The 14,312-nt window shown below is 37.6% G+C and overlaps 1 protein-coding gene across 1 annotated transcript; it reads left to right on the forward strand.

Moving 5' to 3' along the window:
- Positions 1-90: 90 nt before the first annotated feature.
- On the forward strand, positions 91-3,177 carry itpa (inosine triphosphatase (nucleoside triphosphate pyrophosphatase)). Its single transcript, XM_053614614.1, has 8 exons — positions 91-222; positions 401-458; positions 981-1,045; positions 1,132-1,205; positions 1,324-1,355; positions 1,428-1,540; positions 1,925-2,001; positions 2,888-3,177. The coding sequence occupies exons 1-8, from the start codon at positions 160-162 to the stop codon at positions 3,015-3,017; spliced, it is 612 nt and encodes a 203-aa protein (XP_053470589.1). The 5' UTR covers positions 91-159; the 3' UTR covers positions 3,018-3,177.
- Positions 3,178-14,312: the final 11,135 nt, after the last annotated feature.

The following is a 14,312-nucleotide window of genomic DNA, read 5'->3' on the forward strand; positions in this document are numbered from 1 at the left end:
CGGACGCGCGACAACACTTGCGAGTGATTAGACGTTCTGTGAAGGCGGGACATACAAAGCGTTCAATGATTGGTGAAAAGTTTGGACTGCGTGATTCTATTGGTTAATCATGTGTCACTGAGCCAAACGGCGGCACGACGGTGAAGCGGTTTGTTAAACATGGCAGTACCGGCTGGAAGATCCGTGGTGTTTGTGACTGGAAACGCGAAAAAATTAGAAGAGGTGAGAGTATAAATTATAATGTGCTTTCAAAGAAATCTGTATGTCAGCAATAGGTCAATAAAAGCACGTTATACGTGTGTGTATTTAAAATAAATGCATTGTGTTCGGATTTGTTGTTATGTTTTTGCAGTTGTTGCCTGCTCTGTCAGTCTAAAATGTGACCTCTCTCTGCGTTCAGGTAGTTCAAATCCTCGGTGACAAATTCCCCTACAAACTTATTTCTAAGAAGATTGATTGTAAGTATGCAATCATGTGTACATCTGTCACTATACACTATATAGCCAAGGGTTTGTGGACACCTGATTAACACACCCAGACATGCTTGATGAACGTCCGCCCCCTCTTGCTGTTATAATAACCTCCACTCTTCTGGGAGGGCTTTCCACTAGATTTCTGGGCGTGGCTGTGAGGATTTGTGTTCATTCATCTACAAGAGCATTAGTGAGGACAGGCACTGATGTTAAGAAGTGAGGAGGTCTGGGGTGCAGTCTGTGTTCAGTGAGGTTGAGGTCAGGATTCTGTGCAGGACACTCGAGTTCTTCCACACCAAGCTTGGTAAACCACATCTCCATGGAGCTCGCTTTGTGCACAGGAGCATTGTCATTCTGGAAATTGTAATGTTACAGCATACAAAGACATTCTATACAACTGTGTGCATCCACCAGTTTGACGTGGAACCATATACGAGTGTGATGGTCAGGTGTCCACAAACTTTTGCCCACACTGTGTATGCTCTGAGTGTATGACTTGATTTGTAGTGCCTGAATACCAAGGAGAACCTGATGAGATCTCAGTACAGAAGTGCAAAGAGGCAGCAAAACAGGTTTGGGAACGACACTATTTTGTTCTATACTCCACTTTGGAATATGTGTAAAGGTCTTTGGAATATTTTATGCTTCTCTTGTAAAGGTAGACGGGCCAGTGATCGTGGAGGACACCTGCCTATGTTTCAAGGCACTAGGAGGTCTACCAGGGCCATACATGTAAGCACAGACATGCATTTCACTTGGAAGTCAGCTTTAGAAGTCAGCAGACTTTTTGCTATTAGGCCAGATGAACCATAATGAACACTTTTTTTTTTTAAATTGGTGTTTCCTTTAGAAAATGGTTTCTGGATAAACTGAAGCCAGAGGGTAAGACCTTGTTATTTGTATACTAATTCATTCTTTTAAGACTGTGCATTGATTTGGTTTCTCTGTTGTCAGGACTGTACAAGCTTTTAGCAGGTTTTGAAGATAAATCAGCCTGGGCTTTATGCACATTTGCATTTTGTCCTGGCAAAGAAGAGCCTGTTCAGCTCTTCAGAGGAATCACTGAAGTTAGTACATGTCCTACATACACAAAAGAACATTAACTTTATGATACTGTTCCTGTACGCCATGTAAAATCTTTCAAATATCATACACAAACAATACTTAGTACTATGTCGAGTACTAACTCTAAATTTTGGGGTGTTTTCCCCCTCAAACCAGTTATATGAATAAAGCATATCAACAAAGTGTACATACTGTATATTCTTAGACAAATGGTTCTAACTTTTTAACATTATTTCACTCTGAGCCTTTTTCTGAGAGGGAAAACCTTACTCTTTAGTATTCCGGAGAAAACCGAAGAACTCTTTCCCATCTAGATAACCCCCTTTTTTTTTTGTAAGAATGTGTGCATATTTTTTGCTAATTAATCAAACATGTTCTCCTGTTAGGGCAGGATTGTAGAGCCCCGGGGCCCCAGAGACTTTGGATGGGATCCGTGTTTCCAGCCTGATGGCTATGATAAAACGTGAGTGAATCACAGATTAATTTCTTCATGTAACCAAAAGATGGCGGTGTAACACAACTCTTCCATAATTCGGTTTCCTACATGATTACAATTTGAAATAGCAACAATTTGAAAAAAAATTCTTAATAATACCATGCAGTTCCTGTTTGTTTAACAGAATGATGAATGATCGAGATGTAATAAAGCCTCATTTCAACTTCATCAACATGAATACTATATGTGACTATATGAAACATTCACTCTATGAAGATCCATGCATACCAATTTAAAAGTGCAGTATAGATTGTTGGGTTTTTTTTTTTTTTAGCACAACCTGGGCACCTACACTCATGGGGGTGGGGAAAAATGAGTCAAGCCCAAAATGGCAGAATATTAAGCTTTTAATGGCCTTAACAGCAAATCGGGAACAGATTAGAAAATTTAGCAAGAAAGAAACAAATCGATAAAGTAACTTATTATGGTAATAACTTTTCCTTTAAAGCCTTATGGGTTTTTATTTTATTTTTACTGTAATTTTGTACACCCACATGTTGGTTTGAATTTTACATCAAACATTATCATAATTTTACCTTTGCTTGCAAGAAGACTATGTAAGTGAAGTTCCCTGTTTCTAGCTTTTCCCCCAAACAGTTCACTTTAGTAAAAGTAAACGAGTAAATGGTGGCACAGGACGTCTCAGGAGTGTATTTGTTTAATTCTTGATAATTTCCTGACCAATGATTTGTTATTAAGACCATTAAAAGCTTAATATTTTGACAGTTGATCTGAAGCTGTAGATGCTGCTTGTCATTATGGATTGTGATGAATTTTACTGATCAGTCCTGACATGATTGAGCTGTTGTGCTGGACTTTCTCTTAAATCCTCTTCTCTTGCTTTGCTGTGCAGTTATGCAGAGCTCCCTAAAGATGTGAAGAACAGAATCTCTCACCGGTACCGCGCCCTAGCAGCCATGTCGGAACACTTCTCCAAACTGAACGACGGCCCAGAGACCAAACGCACCAAACCTGGCGACTAATCGCAAGCAGGTTCAACCAATCAGAAATCAGCTTGTCCCGTCAATATCGAGCATTTGGCCAACATGAAGTGCTGCAACTATCAACATGAGACTCGTAAAGCGGTTTTAAGATGAAGTTCGTACCGTAACTTTTAAATAAATAAAACGTGGTGTACCGTACTACCTACTACTGGTATTTGTATTTTTCTGGTGTGCTTCTTCTCAATATGAAAGTCTGCAATTTCATTCCCAAAGCCATTAAATATATGGATGTCATGGGAATTTCATACATGCCAACCTTTAGAGCTCGGAAACAGATTTTCCAATCCCAAGCTGGGGTCTGGAGCTGTTATTTTGGAAAGAAAAGAAAAAAAAAAACAGTTTCAGACTTTTATTCCTACATCCTGGTGACTTGTATGAAACTCTGTGAATTATCCGGCATTATCAAATTCTTTTCTTGTTATGAATAAAAAAAATGAGTTACAGTATATCATAGCAACAACCCTCACAAAAAATTTCCATTAATGTTCAGTGTCATATTAATGGGAAATCAAAGAAAGAAAAAGCAGAGACAACAAAAGCTGTGTTCAAAGTTCCAGAATGCAATGCAGCTATATGATAGCGTGAAAGCTTTGAAGCTTTAGAACCTCATATGATAGTCCCAAGTATACAGATGAAAGGGTAAGAGAGTTAAAAGGACTAAAGTGCAGCTGCATCAATCTGTTTAGATAGAAATGGCCCCACTATCAACAGATAGTCAAATGGCATTGTGGGTAACATAGGAAACCATTAACTAAAGTGAAAAGAGATCAACAGGCTGATGAAAGAAGTTTCAACTAAAACAAGTCAACTCAGAATTTCATCACACAAAGACTGCACACCCAAAGCAGTGACGCTAAGCAACCATTCACACAGATTTAATAATAATAATTTATCATCATAATTGTTTCAAGTGCCTTTCACGACACCCAAGTTCACATCATAACAGCCATAAAAGTGATTATGCATCTGTATGCACTAATGAAATGTTTTAACAATATTGAAGTTTATATTACTCAGTCCATACAGGATTTCACAGAGTTTTTTCTGTGATTGTTGCGGCCAAAAATGCTTGATTTTGCTGTGGCTTTTTAAAAAACTGCGATGCAATCTGCAGAGTTTTTTGTGCTTTTTTTGTGGAAAACTACTTGAATTGGAGAAATTGCAATTGCATGAAATTGTTTTGCACACTCTTTCACAATGATGTTTGTTGGTAAATGAGACATTTTAGCTGTAGTCATGTTCGATGCATGTGAATCGAAGAGGGATTTAGCTGAATGTGTGTTGTGATGGTGTCACGAGACATTGAGCCAGAGCCATATCTCCCTGCACTTCTCATCTGGTTTCCCACTGAAGCTAGTACTGACCAGGTTGAGCCAGGTCAGTACCTGGATGGGAAACCTCCTGGGCTAAACTAAGGTTGCTGCTGGAAGTGGTATTAGTGAGGCCAGCATGGGGTGCTCACCGTGTGGTCTGTGTGGGGCCTAATGCCCCAGTATAGTGATGGGGACATTATACTGTAAAAACAGCAATGTGGTCATTAAAAATCCCAGGACACTTATCATAAAAGAGTAGTGGTATAACCCTGGTGCCCTGGTGAAATGACGTTATTGGCCCTTCTCCCTCATGGCCCCCTAATAATCTCCATCTCTGAAATGGCTACATCACTCTCCTCTTCTCTCCACCAATAGTTGGTATGTGGTGGGTGTTCTGGTGCACTATGGCTGCCATCACATCATCCAGGTGAATGCTACACACAAGTGGTGGTTGCCAAGATCCCCCCCCATACACAATGTAAAGCGCTATATAAATCTAAAGAATTATAATGTCCAAATCTGCGGAAAGATCCTCAGAATATTTGAGGAGTTTGCTTAATTTTACGTTAATTTCTGTGATCGCAAAATCACTAAATCCTGGAGGGACTGTATACTGGGCTTCTGAATGTGTATTTTCGAACAATTATAAAATAATATATGTTGAGTAATGAATTGTATGATTTTGCAAGAAATGTCTAAAATTACTAAGAAACAGCATTACCTTTATGCATAAATTGAAGATAAGGGTCAAAATCTGATGCTGTATGTCTGCAGCTCTGTCTCTGAAGAAGGCTGAAGAAGAGATAGCTACTAACTATAATTGAGAACATGTTAATGTATTATAACAGTGTAATCAGATATTAGCTTACGTGATGTTGACTTTGCTTGATGTTACAGTACAATGTAATGCATTTTCCTGTAGGGAACAATAACACATACCACTACAGCTAGTTAACTACTAGTAACCCAGCTCATATTTGTCACTGGTACACACTAGTGAGATTTCAGTATTGGAATCTCAATTTACATTATTCCCAGTGATTTATTTCTCAGTGGCCAAACCTGTCAGAATTTACAAATCAATCAACATTTTGCTCATCGCTAACATTAGCTCCGTTAGCTCACTGGCAAACTTAGCACATAGTCTTTAGCAAAATGATGCACTAATAATCTGAATTTCAGTTGTATTGGGTTCAAGATGTAGAAACTGTTTTGCAATTCAAACAAAGCTAACTGAAACTTTTTTCTGTGAAAGTCGGCTGGGAGCATGAAAAGAATGATCAGTATCGAGCCTTAAAAGACAGAAGCGGAAGTTATGATGACTCACTTCTATGCCAATTAAAAAAAAATTATAATGCATCATAATAATAATAATAATTACGATCAAATAAATGGTACCAGAGGATAAACAAATATCTCAATTGATGGAAGATTTAATACTTGATTATTAAGTGATTAATTGTATTTGTCTTAATTTATATAACTTTTCTCAATGGTGTTCTTAGTCCCTGCCCTGGTGAACTACTGTAGCATGTGGATGTGTTTTTGATAGAGATGTCAAAGCACTTATATAAGTTGCTCTGGATAAGGGTAAATCTGCTAAATGATTTAATTTTTTAATAGAAATAATCATTGTTAAACTCAAAAGTATGTTCCAGGTATAAAAGTGAATGATTTGAAGTCGATTGAGGTTTACATTAGTTATTACATTAGTTATTCTCATGCATAAATTTGGAGCACGTGTAAGATATGAACGTTTTTCCAAATTTACAGGATTTTCATGAATACCAATTTTCCTGTGTAAATGCTCATAGGAACAATTTATGAATAAATCCATTCGTATCCAGCTTGATAAATGAGGCCAAGTATTATTTGTAGGGTAAAGAATGTGAAAATAACTTCCACAGGTTTGTATTCTTGGCATGAAATCTATGGGACTGGTGCACTTACAACAATAATAATCATTAGAGAAGGCACAGGGGCAAATGCCCAGATAATGCATTCCTGGCATTTAAGAGCTCCTGTTGACTGCCCTTATCAGAGCCACATCAAAACGTAAGTCGCGCCTCTGTCCCATTTCCTGCTGGGTTTATGAGAGTGAGCTTATAAAGACTGTTCTTTCCCTCAAGATTCCTCAATTAAGTACAACAACATTCTTCTGAAGGGAACAAACAATATGATGCATGTCTGCAGGTTGGCTGTCCAAAATACTGTTTCGAGACAGCCTTAAAACATATGCGTAATGTATGCACAGCGTGATTTAGCACTCGCCAAGGTGCTTTTTACTGGATACCTGCCAGTTTTTAACCCACTGTAAGGAGCACAATGCAGTTACATAGTCTGCTATGCTTATAATATTTAATCTACCAGTATAATCAGGTTTTTTTTTGTTTAATTATCATCAATTTCTTTGCATCTTTTTTCATTGAATGTATTTTATCATTTACATAAAATAAAGCATGACAATCTTCACCAGCATTGGCACAGATAATAAGCTAATTAATTAAATACTGAGCAATTAAAGCACTTTAAATGATGTTGCAAGTGAAATAATGACACTTAATTCTCCCAATACAGACCCAGTTTTTTTTTGTTGTTGTTGTTTTTTTTTTTTTTTTTTTTTTAAAAAAAGACACCTGACCTTCTCTTACAGTGTATTAGGAGACATTTCAAGCCTTGCTGGTTCAGTCTGTTAATTGTTATGTTGACTAGAAAACAGGCTCCTGAAACAGTTATGGTACTTTGATGCTCCACTAGAATAAATGCCCTCTCTCTGGTCATCAAACCATTTCCTGTGCCCATGATTTATTATTCCTTACAGTGGCAATTTGCTTTGAAGGCATTCCTGTTTGGTTAGGCAATGTGGGAAGTGGTGCATCCTCTTAAACAGCTGGTCTACATCTGTCTGGCAGGTTTCCCCGTCTGTTACTTATCTCCATAACGTGACTGCTCCTAGTAAAATTTCCTGTCCTTTTTATGATGCAAATTGTACGCCAATAGAAATAAAAAAAGTGATGAACAGTTCAGGCAACTTGTTGTTTGGCTCTTTATTGAAAGCTTTCACACAGCCTTTGAGGTCCTCCAATTACAGTGGTACTTGAAAGTTTGTGTCTCTTTAGAAGTTTCTATATTTCTGCATATACCTAAAACAATCAGATTTTCACAAGTCCTGAAAGTAGATAAAGAGAACACAATTAAACAAATGAGACAAAAATACTGTACTTTATTTATTGAGGAAAATGATCCAATATTACATATCTGTGAGTGACAAAAGCATGTGAACCTTTGCATTCAGTATCTGGTGTGACCTCCTTGAGCAGCAATAACTGCAGCTAAACATTTCCAGTAACTGTTTATCTGTCCTGCACATCAAATTTTAGCCCATTCCTCAGTACAGAACAGCTTCAACTCTGGGATTTTGTTGGGTTTCCTCACATGATCTGCTTGCTTCAGGTCCTTCCACAATATTTCTTTTGGATTAAGGTCAGGACTTTGACTTGGACATTCACAAACATTAACTTTATTCTTCTTTAAACATTCTTTGGTAGAATGACTTGTGTGTTTAGGGTCGTTGTCTTGCTGCATGACCCACTTTCTCTTGAAATTCAGTTCATGGACAGATATCCTGACATTTTCCTTTAGAATTCAGTGATATCATTCAGAATTCATTGTTCCATCAATGATGGCAAGTCATCCTGGCCCAGATGCAGCAAAACAGACCCAAACCATGATACTACCACCACCATGTTTCACAGATTAGATAAGGTTCTTATGCTTGATTGCAGTGTTTTCCTTTCTCCAAACATAACACTTCTCATTTAAACCAAAAATTTATATTTTGGTCTCGTCTATCCACAAAACATTTTCCCAGTAGCCTTCTGGCTTGTTCATGTGATCTTTAGAAAACTGCAGAAGGGCAGCAATGTTCTTTTTGGAGAGCAGTGGCTTTCTCCTTGCAACCCTGCCATGCACACCATTGTTGTTCAGTGTTCTCCTAATGGTGGACTCATGAACATTGCTCAGTAGTTACCCTGGGTTCCACTGTGACCTCGTGGACTATTACACGTCTTGCTCTTGGAGAGACCTTTGTTGATCGACCACTCCTGGTAAGGGTAATAACGGTCTTGAGTTTCCTCCATTACACAATCTGTTTGAATGTGGACTGGTAGAGTCCAAACTCTTTACCTTTTCCAGCCTGATGAGCATCAACAACTCTTTTTCTGAGGTCCTCAGAAATCTCCTTTGTTCGTGCCATGATACACTTCCACAAACATGTGTTGTGAAAATTAGACTTTGATAGATCCCTGATCTTTAAATAAAACAGGACGCTCCTGTAATGAGAGCACATTTAGTTCATTACTTTCCAATCATGGCTTGGATGAACCTAGGTCACAAGCGATGAACTGTTTACTGAAAAAGAACAGCTTCACTATATTTCTCTGTTCTGAACAGAAACAACGTTAATTTTCCCTGTCGTTCATTCACTTGTCTGTACACAAACACAACAAATTTTCAAATGCATTGTCAACAGCTGAAAGCTGTACCACACATGAAACCTGTATGACAATGAATAAACAATATGAAATAATCAGGGAAGAAATGTATCGCTTGGAACAAAGGAAAAAAAAGTGCTCGAGAAGTTTTGTTAGTCCAGCTTGATTTCATAGCCTGACTAATTTTTTCCATAGTGATCATGAACCATTTTATACTCGGCATTCCACTGAAAACAGAATGTCCTCCCTGACTGATTAAATTACATTAAATATCAGGTTCAGTAGACAGGTGATTCAACAGCTGAATCTTAACTGGAACAACAGAGAAGAGGAGATTCAATCTGACCGCCGATATTCATTAATATTTTATTAATGAAAAGCATCTGTGCCAAAAATACTAATCTAGAGATCTGAATTCTCACAGTTATAAAAATGTGTGGATTCATCTGTAAAGTACTGCTATGTGGCAGTTATTACTTGGCCAATACCTTTTATAGTATAGTTGACCTACTGTATTTTTGAAAATATTGATTTAAAGTCCTTATTTTTTCAAAGCTAATTGCAGATTTTTGTTTTATAATAAGTATATTAATCCTTAGTGGTTTAGCATTCACTTAGGTTCGTTACCCTCATACACTAAGATCTTCTAGACAGGATAAAAATATAAATGTATCTATTTTTATGCTTCCACCACTAGGCAGAGGCATCCCCATCCCACGAGTTCTACTTGTTGATATTTCATATTTATATGGAATATTTTATTATTTTAAAGGGGTGGGGGGTGGCTTGGTGGCTTTGTGGTTAGCACGTCTGCCTTGCATGTCCAGGGTTGAGAGTTTAATTCCATACAAAATGTTTCTTTTCCTGTGTTAAGAAATTTCTTACAGAACAGACAAAGGGGGAAGACCCACTGTTGAGCAACACTCAACACTCAATGTTCAGCCACATTATGTACATGAATTGTACTGCGTCTTTATCATAGGTTGTGTCTGATGAATTAATATAAATGAATGTGAAATGAGTGTGTATTTAAATGCCAGACCTGACTCTCACAATGTTTCCTCAATTATCTGTATGTGACTGTATATATGGTGTATAGCATGGCTCCTACGGTTCCCATCATGCTGTTTTTGGAGAATCTTGTTCATGTTTTTGTAAGTAAATGATAATCAGAGACAGAGTCTGTGCAGTGTATCTGCCTAATGTCTGATGTGCTCTTATTTATTATGGATGAATGAGTACAGTGACCAAATTTAATAATATTTTATAAAGTGTGAATAATGACCGGAAATAAACGAGTGAGATATATATAGCTATATATCTGATATTACCTCATATTAACAGTGGCTCAATCTTAAGTAATGCTAACCAAAGCAAGGTTAATGAACAAGGGATTAGCTAACTAATATAATATACCTATATAATGTACGATGTATACATACTAAATTGACATTGATTTTTTATAATACTACAGCTAAGTAGTGTTAGTATCCTCTATCCACAAATGGAAGTAGAGCTTACACTTTCATGTTAGACGTGTGTTCGAAGGCGTTCGGATTGCTAAGCACCTTAAACCTGAAGCATTCAAACTGAGCATTTTTTCACCATTAGGCATGCACCACACATATGCTAACATGAACATTACATTTAGGGAAGAATCACAATCAGCATAAAACAAACAAACAAAAAAACAATACAAAAAAAAACCCCTCTCAAAGCTGTCATAATAATAATGGAGAAACAGTGCAGTGGTCCCTGCTCAATGATGCACAATTCAAGACTGGCACTTCTAACATGAAAAAAAACTAACATGCCACTTTCATGTGTGGAGTGGCACATTGTACAGCAGCCAGCTACTAGAACATGTCATTTTCACTATATGTTCACTATACACTAATTGATGCCTCCTTGACTCTCTGATACTGTGTCCTTCCGCCTGTAACCCAGAAATAAAAAATGAGCAATAATAATTTGTTTTAAAATGGCTATGAATAAAAGAGTTGATTAAAATGTGGTTGAATTTCCATAAAATGTTCCCATATGGGAAACCAAAGGGGAGAGAGATAACGAGAGAGAGAGAGAGAGAGAGAGAGAGAGAGAGAGAGAGAGAGAGAGAGATGGAGCAGGAAAAGTGCTGGAAGAGTACTTGAAGTCCGGAAATATATCAAGCCAACCATGTATACACAAAGGAAACATTTTAAAAAGCTTAACAATCTCAGTTTGTACCGATGTGCTTACTCACACTCAAATCTGTGCGAATCTACTGCATGTATAATAAAATAGTCAGTAATTGGTGCCAAACATAAGGCCAGGTTTACAAATTATAAACAGCTGATAATATACCATACAATTTACAATTACTTAATATAGAGTAATATTTTAAACAAATCCACTATCACACTTTAAGGAGTTTACTGGTTTTTAGGACATTACCTTGCTTTGTCCAGTTGATTTTTGAGGACAGAGAACCTCCTCGTTCATTTTGGCTGAGTACTTCATCCTCTCAGGAGAGATGCTCAGTCACATCTGCTTAAGTGATCATGTAGTATATGAAAAATATTCCATGCTTGCTCAGTAAGCCATGCCCCCAAAGAGCTGCTGAGTCACTTTTTGCTTTTTTTTTTGTTGTCTTTATTTTGTTTTCTTTGACCTGATGTTATCAGGGAAGTTTTAGGTTCATGAAACTGGGATTAAATTCAGTTAGGTGGCTTTAATGATTTATATGTGAGTGTGTGTGTCTGTGTGTGTCAGTGTGTGAGAGAGTATGGGTGTAAGAGAGTGTGTGAGTGTGTGAGTGTGTGTGAGAGAGAGTATGGGTGTAAGAGAGAGAGAGTGTGTGTGTGTGTGTGTGTGTGAGTGTGTGAGAGAGAGAGAGTTAATTACCTGGATGTGGGAAGCAGATTTGTGCTGTGAATGTTGGGTGCACTGGGTATCATCTCCAGAGGTACCACCTGACTCCAGACGATTAGTGTCCGCATCCATTCCACACTTTATCACCTGAAACAATAATAACAGTCACTATTAAATATAAAAGTAGAGGGTAAATCCTGTTACAGAAACAGCCTGTAGCATGTGATCAGTGCCATATACTGACTGACCGGCACTGTTCTAAGCATCCCTAGACACGCTACATAAACTCAGAATATCAGTTTATTCTTTAACCACAATGTTATGTAATGGAAGTGATGGTGTAAAAATACATATACATTCACTATTTGGCATCTAATTATCCACGATTACTACAAGAAGCAACAGTCTTACTTTACTCCTCCAGGGACGACCAGCATCTCCGTAATTATAGCCTGTGATCTCCTCTCCAGGTGTTATGTCTCTTAAAGCAAAAAAGCACAAATGGGGCTTTCCTTTCACAATGATTCTCTTCATTTTGCAGTTGGAGTTAGTGTGCTCATCTTCCAAGAGTCATCATCCCTTGCAGCTTCAATAGTGAATTTGAACAAAACAGAAGACTTTTATTTAGTGACCAACAAAAATAAAATCTTTAAAAAATAATCACATTTTAATTGTATAGTTGTAGAATTAAAACCCCCAATAAAACCAAACATTAAATACTATCACAGTGACAATGTTGTTCATAATAACAACTACTACTACTACTACTACTACTACTACTACTACTATTATTATTATTGTTATTATTAGATTCTTCACAGTTTCCTTCTTCCTCTTTTAAGTAATGACATTTCTTTTAAACTCTACAGAATGTGTCTACAGGTCACACCTGATTATGCATTTTGAGTTAAGGAACATGGCATTTTGTTAAATAGAAATAGCCTAGTAGTGAACTAAAGAATGACCATAAAGCACAGTATAGCTGTGCTGTGTAAAACAGATTAGGATATGTCTGGCAAATAGGGCTGGATAATCAAATGCTACTGGATATAAAGGTAATGTCTGACACGTGATTCTGGTGAGCTGCGCATCAGAAACGCAGCAATTTACGTTTTAACTTTAGCACTTTAATTATAATTGAGTGGCACTGTGCTGCGTTTCTGATGCGCAGCTCACCAGAATCATGCGTCAGACGAAACATTTACACATTTAACAAATCTAAAAAAAAAAAAAGCCACTAATAAGGCATATGATAAAAGCTATTAAAATCGTTTTTCTGATAACAGAAAATATTATTGTTAAACACGATTCAGAACGGAGATGAATCACAGACTAAACTGTGAGCAGGTCTTTAAACATGGCTTCGGCGCTGCCAAAACATCAAATATATAATGCTAGCTTTCTCAGGATGTAAATATTAACGGTTCACAGTAATAAACTGTTAATAAACTAATCGATCTAAAATCATTCTCTCGAGCAGATTTCCCCTCAGACCGTGTCTTAGTGCAGCAAGGCGAGGGAAAACTTCTCACAGCAAAACTTTAATTGGGCATTAAAAAACCCCGCACCTCAAACCGCACACACTACTGAAATGAATAAAGGAAAATATATATATGCGTACTCACGTCCAGAATTTTCCGTGCTAGATGAAGTTGAACCTAAATCCTTTCATGTTGTTGTGGTAAACTCGTTGTCTTCTTTTACTTTCCAGAGAGTTGATTAGGTCTCCTCTATATTCCAGCATAAACTCTCCTTTAGTGAAGTGCGCCATGGTTAACACTTCTCTGCCTTGTTTAGGAATAACAAAGCGTGCTAACTAACCCACTGTTCTATCAGGATAAAGTCCATGTTTATTTATATGGTTTGCTCACCTTTGAATGCATTAATGTATTTCACATCAAGCCCTGCTTTATCACGATCGGTGGTAATGTGGAAAATAGCATCATTTGTTGGACTCATTTTCAAAACCTCGTTTTCATCCTTATTAAAAGTTTCATGACTTCACCAATTCTGAAGGTGCCGGCCGGGGTTTAACGTCATCGCCTATAACTTGATATCTAATATTTAAAAAACCAAAGCAGCACAAACAAACAAAACTATTTGGGGTGAATTTGGAGCAGGGTCTGAGTGACCTCAGAATGACCTATAAATATTCTTTGAATATTTCCAAAACCAAAGCAGCTCAAACACACCAGCACAAACCAGCACAAACGATTAAGACTATTTTGCCGACGTTTTGCATTGGGTGGGGGGCCAACTTCATGCAGTTCCCCATACACACACACACACACTTTTGTCATGTAGATGTCAATGTTGAGGACTAATGAGATTTTAGGTCCCCACAATCACAAATGTCCCCACCTTATTGGGGTGTAAACAGGCCGATGTCCCCATATTGGTCTGCGAACGAACACACGCACACACACACACACACACACACACACACTCCTTCACACCAAAAAAGTAATTAATCCGAGATGTTTCGACGGAAAAAGTTGCATTAAATGCCGAAAAAGTAGGAAAACGCCACCACACTCGCTCCTCTACCGTGCATGCGCATAGAGAAAGAGTGTGAGGTGTGACTGAGAGAGATTGTGTGAGAGAGACAGAGTGAGTGT

This window comes from Ictalurus furcatus, chromosome 25 (assembly GCF_023375685.1).
Source record: "Ictalurus furcatus strain D&B chromosome 25, Billie_1.0, whole genome shotgun sequence".
NCBI lineage: Eukaryota > Metazoa > Chordata > Actinopteri > Siluriformes > Ictaluridae > Ictalurus > Ictalurus furcatus.